The sequence below is a fragment of the Nelusetta ayraudi genome, unplaced genomic scaffold (assembly GCF_046127955.1).
Source record: "Nelusetta ayraudi isolate G7.1 ecotype Tasmania unplaced genomic scaffold, CSIRO-AGI_Nayr_v1 ptg000052l, whole genome shotgun sequence".
Classification (NCBI taxonomy): Eukaryota; Metazoa; Chordata; class Actinopteri; order Tetraodontiformes; family Monacanthidae; genus Nelusetta; species Nelusetta ayraudi.
In genome coordinates, this window is record NW_027466102.1 from 2,927,618 (window position 1) to 2,940,725 (window position 13,108).

The 13,108-nt window shown below is 48.4% G+C and overlaps 1 protein-coding gene across 4 annotated transcripts in view; it reads left to right on the forward strand.

Moving 5' to 3' along the window:
• Nucleotides 1–13,108, forward strand: part of susd6 (sushi domain containing 6) — a 30,526-nt gene that overhangs the window by 13,929 nt on the left and 3,489 nt on the right. For 2 of the 4 annotated variants that reach the window (XM_076037788.1, XM_076037787.1), the window contains exons 3-5: nucleotides 9,226–9,420; nucleotides 9,958–10,152; nucleotides 10,253–10,394. In XM_076037788.1, the coding sequence (XP_075893903.1) occupies nucleotides 9,226–9,420; nucleotides 9,958–10,152; nucleotides 10,253–10,394 (532 nt within the window). Of the gene's footprint in view, nucleotides 1–2,203; nucleotides 2,344–9,225; nucleotides 9,421–9,957; nucleotides 10,153–10,252; nucleotides 10,395–13,108 lie in introns of all 4 variants that reach the window. The other 2 variants (XM_076037791.1, XM_076037789.1) reach the window with 2 other exon arrangements.

Here is a 13,108-nt window from a genome sequence, read left to right on the forward strand (position 1 = left end):
GTAAACGATGCTGTGGGCGTGGTCTGGTGGCGGCCCTCTAATGGATAGCTCATTTTAAAGGATAAGAGCTGCGCGCAATCGGTCTTTGTTTGGATACTGAGAAATGAGATCAACTTCTCGCAGTTTTGATGCGATGTGCGATTGAGCCGCGATCCAGCCTTTCGTTTTTTTTTATGCGCTAATCCTTCCACGTGAAGTTGTAATTTTTATGGATTTTTTTTTTTTTTTTTTTTTTACCAGTTTTTGTTATTGTCTTTGGTGGGCGTTAATCTGTGTTGAGGGGTGAGCCATTTATCTAGAAAATTGCTCCCACCAGTAGATTGTGTTCAGTCTGTAAACAAACACACCGGATTTCTATTTTTTCCGTGCAAAATTTCTGTCTGCAATTTGCTTTTATTCGCTCGAATGTTTCCACGTCGGCTTCGGAGTGCCGCGGAACGAGCCTTTGTGGGAGCAGCTTCACTCGATCGTCGCTCCTCCTGCTCACAGAAATAAGTGAACTTTGAACATTGAAAGTTTGCTCCGTCAGTAATACTTCGAATAGCCGTTAAAATAATGTCTGTCACTGAATTCTTCTCCGCGCCACTCAGAGTCATAAATCTCTTGAAGCATTTACAGCAGTGCCTTTTAAAAAAAGGGGGAGGGAGGGGGAGGGGGGGGGGGGGAGGCCGTTGCACACTGACAACCGATCCCGCCCACCACGCCCTCCCGCCCCCGATCCCCTCACTCAGTAGAACACATGTTTCCGAGGTTGTGCATTTGGTGCCACTGGCTCGCGTCTCCCTGACTCGCGGGTCCCAGTTGTGGTGTAAAAAGTGTGCAGGGGCGCGATGATGTATTAATCCCCTAACAATGGCTGCTTTGTCGTCTCCCTGAAGAACAGGACGCTCCGCACGGCTCGGGAGCTCTTCTGAGTCGTTGATTTCTCCCCCTCTGCCCCCTCTCAGCGATGGTTCATTCATCAACCTTCAAAGATTTACTTTTCACGTCGCGCTACAATGCAGTGTAATGTGAAGTGTGGCAGAACAGAACCCGACGTGCAATGCAAGGAATAATATAGGTTTTTACAAAAAAGTCGCAAACTATTATAATGTAATGATAATAATCGCAAAAAACATTAATAGTAGCGGTAGTATTAATAATAATAATAATAATAATAATAATAATAATAATAATAATGATATTAGTTTACCATAAATAAAATCCTTATAAATACATTTTATCTTTGCATTTCCTCAACTTGAAGTGTGTGCAGCTGTGTTTCCTGTTGTGTTTGGGCGGTTAACACAAAAGAGCAGTGCAAGATGACTACGTTGGGTACACAACAGGGACGAGGACGAGGATCTCTCCCCAAGTTTCACCTCCGTGGAACAGCTCCACCGCCCACCCCTCACCCCCACGCCCGTCTGGTGGGCCCCCGCACTGCAGAAACACGATCGGGCCACAGTTGCGCTGACAGGTTTTTTGAGGGGGGGGGGCAAGTGGGAGGCAGGGAGGGCGGGAGGCAGCAGGGAGGGAGGGAGGCAGGACTCCAACATGCTCTTTTGTTTTCTTCTGAACACCCGAGAAGAAGGAATGTCTGCCTCCCAGCTGTCCTTGGTAGCCACCGGGTGGGTGGGTGGGGGGGCGGTCTCACAGTGCGCTTTGCTGTTAGCGCTAACGCTAACATCCTCCCATCTGTCACACCAAGGCAGGGAGTGTGTTGCATTTGTGCATCTGCCTTTTACGTGTGTGTGTGTGTGTGTGTGTGTGTGTGTGAAGGGGGTTAGGAGGTCACACACTGGGCACCCCCCACTCCCCTTTGGCCTCACCCATTTTCGGCCCCTGGTGCATATTTTAACCCTTCAGATGCAAACCCCCCTGCCCACCACCACCACACACACACACACACACACACACACACACACACACACGCACACACACGCACACAGCCATTCTGATGCGCGGTCGCGACCTAAAGGGCCGGCATTGTCGGCGGGACAATGGGCGGCGGCGGCGGCACACGTTGCTCGCTGAATGCTCCGCATCAAGCAGGGGTGAGGACCAGGACCAGGTCCAGGGGAGCGGGGGCTTGGCTCAGATGTGCCCCCCACCCCCCACCCCCCACCCACTCACACACACACACATGTGTTTGTGCCCGAGCAGCCGCAGCTGCAGGATAGAGGTGTCGCAGTGTTTTCAAGAAACTTGAGTGGAAGCTGAGAGGCAGCTTTCCTGTTTGCTGCCGAGAAGACAATAGAGAAGCCGTTGGCCTCGTTCTGCGCAACAAGGACATTTTGTCTCAGCGGCTGCTAGCACAATTTCTTTGGTACGCGCGTGACGGACACCTTATGATAGCGGATCGTAAGCTCGGTCGGTTGTGCAGTAGCCACTCTTTCACTCTGGGCCACAGTGGGCTCTAAAGTTTGATAAGGGGCAGAGGCAGATGGATGGAGGGTTTTAGTGAGCCACCTTATAGGAAGAAACAAATACATCATGGGATATGTAGAAAACATTTGCTTTAATGTCAATTGAACCAAATGAACCAAAGCGTTACAACTTTTGTTTATTGGTAAACAAAAGCATTACAACTGAAATGACTCTAAAATATATATTTTATGACTTTCTTACTATTAATATAGTTCCTTCAAGTTCAGCGAGCCGGATTAAAAAGCCTAAGGGGCCGCATATGGGCCCCGGGCCGTAGTTTGCCCAGGCCTGTTCTTGATAGACCCACCTTATTGTCTACCTGCCCGTTTCTCACTTTCCACTCTCCACCTCAGCACTGGAGATTTACTTATGATTTATTATCTTCATTATTATTATTATTATTATTATTATTATTATTATATTGCATATTGCACAATTATATATTATGATTATTAGTTCTATGATCACAAGATGTTTAGCCTTTTTCTTAGTGCTTGCGTGTCGCTAACCGGTTTTGTTTTTTTCTTTGTGGCTCAAAAGCCATTTTGGCAGCACAAGACACAAAATAACCACCATCAGTCCGACAGCATGTGTAAAATTACACCGCATGTGTGAATTTGTCTGACAACTCGCCGGCCCCACGGCAGAACATGAGACCGCCGGTGTTAGCGGGACACCAGGCGTCGTCCCGATGCAAACTCCCGCTTGCGTGCCAAAGCTCCAACGCGAGTGTAGCAGGTTCGGCCAGTCACGGACTTGCAACGGCGTGCGACCCCACGCGCCACTTTGTTCTCACGTTCCCCCCGAGCAGCATCTGCAGTGACATGAATGCAGGAAGCCGTGGAGGGAGACGCGAGCCCATGAAGACATGGACTTCAGGCTCGGGTGATGTTTCAGGTGTTTAGTTGGGTGTCGGATGAAGGAATGAGGTCTTGTGTTTGACCATTGCACGTTTGTGTGTTTGTTTTTATCTCTCTGCTTTCAGGTTGAACCATTTTCTGGATCCTAAACGTGCCAATGGTTCATTTGTGTGTATTCCAATTTTCCAGAGAGAATGCGAAAGGCAAACAAGTAGTAAATCTAAACCTCTTGAGTGAGTTCTGGCCATCGTGAACTGAGCCGGTTTTGACGTCTATAAATCAACATCAGTGAATAAAGAGAAAAGAATCATTTGTTTGCGGGCCCGTTTTGGCCGTGGACTTTGTGCAAAGTGGAAATAACCGCAACAAAAGCCATTTTTGCAAACCGCCCGTTTTACTTTTATTCATTTTCTCTTGGGTCTGCCGACTGGGATGTTGAGGCAGTAAATCTGAATGACCAAAATGTCAGTGAACTTTAACTTGCACGACTCCCAGTCAACCTCATCATGTAACTTGGAGGCCTTGGCGTAAATTTCTTGTTGTTTTTTTTCCTGTTCTCGCCGGCCCCTCTGTGGGCTGCGTTTGCACTGTAACGCACTCTTGCAACGACAACAACAGCTCGGCTGAAAAAAATCCTGCGGATTAACACGAGGCAGAAAACTTGGCAACAAAAGAAAAAAAACAAACAAACAAACATCCCACCCCCACCCCCACCCCCACCCAACCTTAGCTTAAAAAAATTAGCGCGACGGCTTAAGAGAAACAACAAAAAAAAATAGCGGGAGTTGGGTCCGGGCCAAGAACCAAACAACAAACATATTTATCAGGTCAAAGAGAGCATCATCATCCTCTGGGTCTTTAGCGTAATCCAACACCCACCCCCCCTACCCACATGTGCACCCCTTGAATGCAGACAGAGATTCCCCTGTGCCTCAACACCCTTCAACATTCTTTAACGCTTATGTAGACGTGTAAATCCTGTGTGTGTATCATTTATTTCTCTTCAGTTCTTCTCTTTGCACCGTGTATGCTGCTATAACTATACTCATTTCTAATTTCTCCACTGTGGGATAAATAAAGGCTTTCTTTTTATTGTTCACAACATGCGCGCCTGCAAACACACACACACACACACACACACACACACACACACACACACACACACGCACAGTGCAGGCAGAGTGTTCGGGGGTCTATTGTTCGGTGGAGGAGCCAAACAAACAGCTGGCTGCACGAATCATCATCAGCATCCGATCGGCTTTGCAGCAACCACCCCCCCCACCCCACCCCCCGCTTGTAATGGAGGATAATTAGAAATTTTAATTCGCGCCGAAGAAGGCTAAAGCTTCCCATCGTCATCACCCCCCCCCTCAATCCACCTTGCGGCTCGGCGCAGGCGAGAGCCACCGGCTAGCAGATGGAGAAAGGAGGATATTCACAGCTAGCGGGGAGGTGGGGGGGTGGATTTTGACGCCGGGTCTCCTCCTCCTCCTCCTCCCCCTCTTCTTCTTCCTCCTCCTCCGCCGCCTTAAGACACTGGGTTAGTGCTAGCAGGGATTAGCATTCATGCTTCTCCCACTGTGCCCCTTTACTTTTAACCTTTTAGCAATGAAGCTCTTCGATCAGCTCGTCTGTCAAAGAGAAGATGTTGAGATGGTTAAAATTTTCAAATTACGCGTCTTGTTTTCTTTCAGAAGTTGCTTGTTTTTCCCAACACAAAATCCCACCTGGCTTTTTATGACTCTGTATTAATCAGAACTGTTTTTGAAAGCTCCCCCCCCCCCCACACACACACACTCTCCGCCCACCGAGCAGACTGGTAACATGGGACCTGGTGGGAGAACAGCTTGTGTTTAACCATGACTCATTCTCCTTCTAAGCGCAAAACGCTAAAAATCCACTCTGTCGGCAGTCCGGCCCTTTTTGTTTTTCACTCCCCCCCCCCCCCCCCTCTCCGGTAGCTGAATTCCAAGCTGGAACTTGACTCCGTCCGGAGGAAAAGGGGGGGAAAGAGTCGTTGGCGTTGACGCGGCCTTTTGCCCAGGATACGATCGGTGTCCAAGGAAAGAATGAGTGTTGGTGGAGGAGTCGGGAGTTTGGCCGCCAGAGCCCAACCCTCGCTGTGGTATGTTCGGTGGCAGCCTCCTCAGTCTCAGTCTGACCTGCCGCAACACGTCTCCTCTGAGCGTGTCAGTTCTCAGGCCTGTGGCAGGTTGTTTCTCTCCCTCTCCCCCTGCTCTAATCACAGACTGAATCCAAGTCTCGGGGTGTTTACGTTCTCTAATTAGTATTTTTCAATGTTGAAGTATTTCCTCCACTGCTGGGGTGGGCAAACTTTTTGACTGGTGGGCCACAACGTGTTCTAGGATTTGGCAAAAGGGCCGGAGCAGCAGGAGCAGATGGATGGAGTGTTTTGGTGAGCCAGACCATGAGATGTGTAGAGAACATGCTTTAATGTCAATTGAAAATGAACAGAAGCATGACAACAAAATAATGTCTTTGAACACGGTATTTAGCTCTTTATTGAAATGCCTCTCAAAACACACAAAAAAAAGATGTAATACAGCCATTACTTACTTACTATTAATATCATTTTGCAAGTTTGGTGGTTGTGAGCCCTGATGTTCTACGCACCTCATTTTTTTTAAATTTTTTTTTACGATAAATTAGTTTCTGCTAAAAAACTTTTTGTTTTACATATTTTTTGAAAGTTGCTCTTCTACTCTTTCTTCCTCACTGTGAACCCTTTGATCTGTGAATCACGGTTCCTGTGTTCCCCCGCTGCCGCTTGCACAAGCTCAGCGGCCTTCAGAAATGGCGCAATTCAAAGTAAAAGGATTCCGGAGTTGCATCATCCGCCTCGTAAGCTCCTTCTACTCAGAGAGCTGCCTCTTGAGAAATGACACAAAAAATAAATAAAACGACCCACTGAAAATTCACTGCAGTAAGAACGCGCCATCAATAAATTTCCTACATACAGCCCTACAAAAAGCATAGTTATTATTTTGCTAACCTGCTGTTTTATATTGAATGAATACACTTGCTGTGCTCATTATATGTGGAGCACTGTGTGGATGAAAGGGGCGGAGCACGCTGCGATGCGAGCCCGGTCTGTTGAGCGCCGCTATTGAGAAAAAAACCCAGGGTATTTCAGCGGAATCGCTGCTCATCTTGATCCACCTGACCTCGCTGATCTTGATCTTGATCTTGATCTTGATCTTGATCTTTCTCTGCGGATTAACTCTTGCCGGCGCCAGACCTGATGCCGCAGTGCTCATTTTGTGCTTCGTCAGCTAACCGCACGCTAATACGCCAAAGGTCCTCGTGCGCCGAACATCGCGAAACTCCCGAGGATTCGCTTCAAGCCGTGAGAAAAACCAGTCGGAGCTCTGTTATGTCTCCGGTTTTGTTTTCACCACTAAGTTTGGTGCCGTACTTTTAACTGCTTTTTTTTTTTTGTTTTTGTCTAGGAGTTTTTCTTGCTGTGCATAATGCCTCCTCACTGCAGTGTTTTCAGGTTTTGAAGAGGCCTAGCGCGTAATTGTAGGACATTGTAGGACAAGGAGTCAATCTGTGGAGGAGCTGTAGGGAAGACGTGAGAACATGCTAGCTTTTGGTTTTCTTGCCCGAGCATGGTTACTTATTTTATTTATTGTGCATTGTTATGTCTTTCTTTCAACCTTTTTCGAATAAATCAAATACACAAATGAAAAATGAAATCGCAACAGCATTCCACCAGCTGGGCTGTGGAAAAAAAATCATCATCAAAAAAAAACAAAAAAAAAACAGCTGTTGTGAATCAGCAAGTGGAGCGAAGGGTCACTATAGCTGACGGTGAAAACACAGCAACTGCCGTCCGGGAGTTTTCCAGTTGTCAGCGCGTTGATCGTAACCGTCGTTTTTCTAGGACGTCTGTGATAAGCGGCGCCGGCGCTCCTCAACCTCGCTCCCATTAAATTCAGCAACACGCCCTTTTGCTCTCGCTCGGCTCGGTCCAAGGTGTGTCTTTTGTCGTCGGGTTTGTGTGCCTTGCCTCGGGTGCATGCGAGTGTTGCTGAGTTGGCGCTCGCACACCAGTGGCGTTTGCATTTAATCTTGCAACCGCCAGTTTACAGGGGGACGTTTTCTCTCCCGGGGGGATTAGAGGGAGGACTCTGGAGGTGCCGCCGTGGAAAATAGTGCGCCCCCCCCACCCCACCCCTCCCTTCTCTCTCTCTCTCTCCCTCCCTCTCCCTCTCTCTCTCTCTCACACACACACACACACCCGCTGAGGGGAACCAGTGTTTCAGCTCACAATGTCGGCGTGTTTGTTTCTAAGCGATAAGACCCTGGCAATACAGCACCGCTGATGTGTTTTTGACGATGGATTAAATAATGAGCCGTACGGTTTTTGCTGAGATGGTGTTTACTAATGTTGTTTGGTTTTTTTTCCTTTTGATCCCGTGGGCGTTTTTTTATTCCCCGTTTACGAGTCATCAGCCGAGAAAAGCTGTCGCAAATTGTCTTTTTGTCGCCTTTAAATGATTGTGTTAGGAAAAAACGATACAACTCTTGTTGTCACGGCTGCGTTCCCAGAGGCTCAGAGGTTCACTTGGCCCGAACCAAGCAGGTGGAAGCAAACACAATCAACTGCAGATGTGGATAACGCACAGTTGGACAACACGCAGTTGAACGGCGGAAAGCGTTTTTTTTTTTTTTTTTTTTTTTCGTTTATTTTTAAGGAACATAGAAAAGGAACGCAGAGGAAAGTACAAGCTCGTAATACAATGAGTTGTTTTGTTGTGTGTGTGCATCGATGACATGTAAGAATAAGATCACACGGTGCAAACAGACCTGAGACTTGAAATCTCAAACTGAAACTGGAAATCCTGTCCGCAATGTAAAAGACATGAGGTTGAGTTTCTGGTCTTCCCAACTCGTCTTCAGCTCTCTGCCTTTCACTTTTATCAGCCTTGGCTTCACAGGACGCTGTCTCTCTACCACGGTGTCCAACCAACCATCACATGCGTTTTCCACCGTCTTAAAAGCACTCTGGAGGCAGTGATCAGGCCAAACATGATAGCAGAAAATATTTCTTTACATACATTTGGTAATTGAGATCTGTCCCCTAATAGACGCAGAGCAGGACTCAGGGGAACTCCTGCACTGAGCTTTTATATGATCTTCAGTCCGGATGTTGCTTTTGTTGTTTGTTTATTGGCATTTCAGTTTAAAAGTCCGGTCCAGATTCTGGCATGGCTGCTTCACAGGAGACCCCATCGAGTTGTGGAAGGGTCCGGGGGGGGGGCTGGCATCAGTGTCTGAGTTCTCCATAAGCTCGCCGCTTGTTTGCGGAGGATCAGTGCCGCTGAAACATGCAGGGAGAAGCCCCCCCCCCCCACTGACCCTGTCTGCGTTTACACAGGTGCTGCCGTGTTTTGTCAGATCCGACGGATTTGGGCTGCTTGTGTCGTCCAAATGTTTTCCTCTCTCTCTCTCTCTCTCTCTCTCTCTCTCTCTCTCTCTCTCTCTCTCTCTCTCTCTCTCTCTCTCACTCTCTCTGCGTATCCTGTGTGTGTGTGAAAGAGCTGAGGAGGTACAGCACAGGTTGTAATCCTCTGGTTTGCGGCTGCGGTGAAAATCAAAACTCCAGAGTTCTCACAGGAAGGAGTTCAGAGTGTGTGTGTGTGTGTGTGTGTGTGTGTGTGTGTGTGTGTGTGTGTGTGTGTGTGTGTGTGTGTGTGTGTGTGTGTGTGTGTGTGTGTGTGTGTGTGTGTGTGTGTGTGTGTGTGTGTGGCTGGCTCAGCGCTGCTAATTAGCTAGCGCAGAGCTCCAGGTCGCTCGTTAGCTTCAGGTAAATTAGGGGCGAGAGTTGAGGAAGAGCCGAGCGACCGGGGGGGCAGTTGTTGGGATTTATTGTGGTCGAGCAGCAGCAGCAGTGTTTTCACTCTCTCTGTTTTTCTTGTCCTGTCTCCAGGTTGCGCGCGGCCGCTCGGCGTGCAGCACGGGGACCTCCTCAACCGGACGGAGGCCAACCGGGGATCCTTTCCGCCAGGCTCCCTGCTGACGTACGGCTGCGAGCCCGGCTACACGCCCGATGGTCCCACCAGCATCATTTGCACCAGTCTGGGCGTCTGGTCCCACCAGCCGCCGCGCTGCGTCCGCAGTAACGGTAAGCGCGAGTCCGACCCGCTCAGCAGGAGAGGCTTTTCTCTCCCGTTCTTCCAGACCTCAGACCAGCGGCCACCAACGCGGCGCCCGTGGAACCGCGGTTCTGAAAATAGCAACTTGTTGAGCTGCGTGTAAACTTCAATTTGAATCCAACCTGGTGAAGTCATGGCTGACAAGTATTGATAACTCATCAATTCGATTGGTGTCTTTACATAGATCAGTATCATTACTAATAGTATGCAACTAAAGGCTGACCCCTGCTTTACACTGTAATTAGAACTCGTTTTATTTCCCCTTTAAGCGTAATGGAAAGGTTTTTATCACACTTCCCAATACTTACATGTTGCACACTTCCTCTGGACTCGCATGCCTGCAGTCGAAACTGAAATGCAAAATCACGACTCGCGGCGCCCTAACGCTTAGGTTTTCCCACAGTCATTCAGCGTTCCGTCACAAACACTCACGTTTTGTGTCATTATTGCGTTACGGCACCGCCACTCCAACTGATCTCGCTTTTTTTTTCCCCCTCTCCTTCCAGTCTGTTCCCCCCCGACTGAGCCGGAGAATGGGGGCTACCGCTGTCACCCGTCGCCCTGCCACCAGCTCACCCAGAAAACTGTCATCGAGTACTTCTGCGACGAGGGCTACGCCCTGAAGGGCGACTACAGATTCCTCACCTGCCAGAACGGCGAGTGGGACGGCCCCATGCAGATCAGCTGCCGGCTCACAGAAGGTCCCGTCTGGCTGCCCGTCGCAGTAAAATGTGCAAATCAAAAACCCCACAGGCCGCATTTTCACTTCCTCAACTTTTCTTTTTCTCTCTCTCTCTCCAGCAGACAAGGAGCCCAGCTCTCCGCTCGGCATACCAGCCCTGTCCATCGTCATGTCCACGGCCAGTTCTGTGATCCTCATCCTGCTTTTAGTCGTGCTGTTTGTCCTCGTGCAGCCAAAACTCAAGTCCTTCCATCACAGCAGGTGAGGAGAGCGCAAGAGTCGGATGAAACTCATGCTGCTAGCTGCAAAGAGCCGTCATGGCCAGCTATGCCTTCTCTTCTGGCCTGAACACTCTCAGAAAAAGTACAGTTTCCCATAAAAATGTTAAAAAATAAATTCTTATCCAATTATATTTCAGCTAGCTTGCGTTGTCAGGTTCCGTGACATCCAACTGAGGCCAGCAGAGTCAACATTGCAGGCTCCTGTTCGCTTCAGGAGTCTGCGACGCTGAGACCAGCTAGCTGACTTTACGCTAAACTTCACACGTACGGCGCGTCCTGTGATTGGATAAGCCCTGAGAACCTCGGAGACTGAACTCAACTCGGAGATCCGGTTGCCACCACGACGAACCCACAATGTTTGAAGTAGAATATTAAGATTAAATGCAGGATCATCTGCAATTTATCATGTGAATAACGTGGCGTGTTGGCGCAGCAGCTGCACCAACATGTTCAATTGTTGAATAATTTAATAGTTCAATAGTTTGTTTAATTTCCGCCTCGTCGGTCTCTCTTACGAATCAGCCAAAAATGCGCAGTTTAGAGGACAAAGTTTAAGTTTAAGCTCACTGTAGTTTTGGTGGACTTATTAAAACTTTGTTGAGGAATCTTAAAATTGCCTTATATTTGCATTTGGATTCTCGAGTTGTCGTGTCTTATTGATAGTATTATGAGGTGTATTCATTTTGGGTGGACTAAATGTGTGGCGTCACTGATGGAGGCCTAAGGATTGAGGCACATCACCCTGGCACAGTAGACCAGGGATGCAACAGCATCAACTCTTACAGCAGCAGCACCTCGCTAAAGAACAATATTTACCCCAACAGATGCAAAGTTGCTGATTGAGACACTTCTGCTGCTGCGACATCACAACATCAGTCCCGGACATCTCCGCATTGTAGACCTTCTCACAGCAGCCTCTTATTCTACCTTAGCTGCACTCAGCAATACTAATTACACTCCCGTTCCATTCGGGTCAAAAAGGGTGAGCTAATCGGCCACACTAAATGGAACTCATCCCTCTTAAATGTTTGAATCGCAGCCGCGCCTGCAGGCAACTTTTGCACATTAGCAGCGTGCGGGAATGTCAGGGATTTTACTTGGGGTGCAAATTCTATACAGCATTAAATTGGTCTCAGGTGCAGTGGGAAGCATGTTGAGTCACATTTCTAGAAAAGGAAAATCCCCATGTACTGACGCCCATTTAAAGACCAGAAAAATGAAAGGTCAAGTGTGTAAAATTTGTCCTGATTTATGATTTTTATATTGGTAAAAGTTTAATATACAGCCCATATATATATATATATTTATATATAAAAAACAAAAACATTAATTAAAGTGTATACTTGCAGTACAATAAAAGTAATTTGTTTTTCCTAATCCTTATTTGTCAATGGGAATCTGCATAGACCAAGGCTCTTGTTCCCAGTCAGCTGCCGTCTTGCACCGCCATCTTTTTAATGAAGCCTGATGTGGACAATTCTGCCCGTCTGTATTTAGGGTGAGCACTCACGTCCTCAAATAAACCAGCAAAGAAGAAGGCGGAGGAGATGTCCAGGTTTGGGTGCGCAGGCCACCGTAGTTGGCCCCAGCTAGCAAGCTCAGGAGAGGGAGAGCACTTGACGTCGCAGTTTCTTCTTCAAAAATCTCCAAACATCACAAGCGTCACCTGACCTATCCATGACCCCAACGCCAGCCTCCCTCCTTATCAGTCAAAACCTCGTGTCCCCTTTAGAGTTAGCGTCGCTAAAGAGTGTTTACACCACCTGGGATCTGCGTTGATCACGGTCTGTGTTGTTCAAAACCAGTTGCCGTGTTTACTTTGGAGGGCGCGACCTGTTCTCCGCCCCTCATTATAATCGCGCAGCGGCAACAAAACAGATTGTGCTCGTCGGCCGTCGCCTGTTCCTGGCGAAACCAGTTTCCCGGACCGGATCCTCCCGAGCCGACGGCCTCTCTTGGCCCCGCTGGAATTTCAACACTTGAGAAATGAAAGTAAAAGCACGCTGGCGCTGCAGCAGTCATTGCAAACTTCCTCGAATTAAACGGCGATGAAACCGAACTTCTGCTTATTGGCACCAAATCCTCCCCATCCAAAGCTGACAGTGTCCCCCCCCCCTCAGGTTGAGAGTCTGGGTGTCGTCCTTGACAGCTCACTGTCTTTCCACTCCCACGTTAATAACATCTCTCGGCCTGCATATTTCAAATTTACGCAACATTAATCGTCTCCGCCCCTCTCTCGCCCCTCACGCCACTGCCATTCTAGTCCACAGCCTCGTCACCTGCCGTATTGATTACTGTAATTCACTCCTCTTCGGTGTCCCCCACAAATCCCTCCATAAGCTTCAACCGGTCCATCTCCAGAACCCCTTCCCCGCACCACATCACCCCTGTTCCCCAGCAGCTCCACTGGCTCCCACTTAAATTCCGGATCACATTTAAAATTCTTCTACTGTATATACAATCAAAGCCATCCACAACCCCCCCCCCCCCACCCCCCTCATCTGGCTGATCTCCGCATCACCACCCCCTCTCGTTCCCTCAGGTCTTCCTCCTCCCTTCACCTTCACCTCTCTGTGCCACCAGACAGCCGTAATATTGACTCTCTACCCCGGTGCAAATCCACACTCAAAACCCATCTGTGTAAATCTGCGTCCTCCCTGTGATTTTATTGTTCTCTTTTAATTGTCTGTCGTT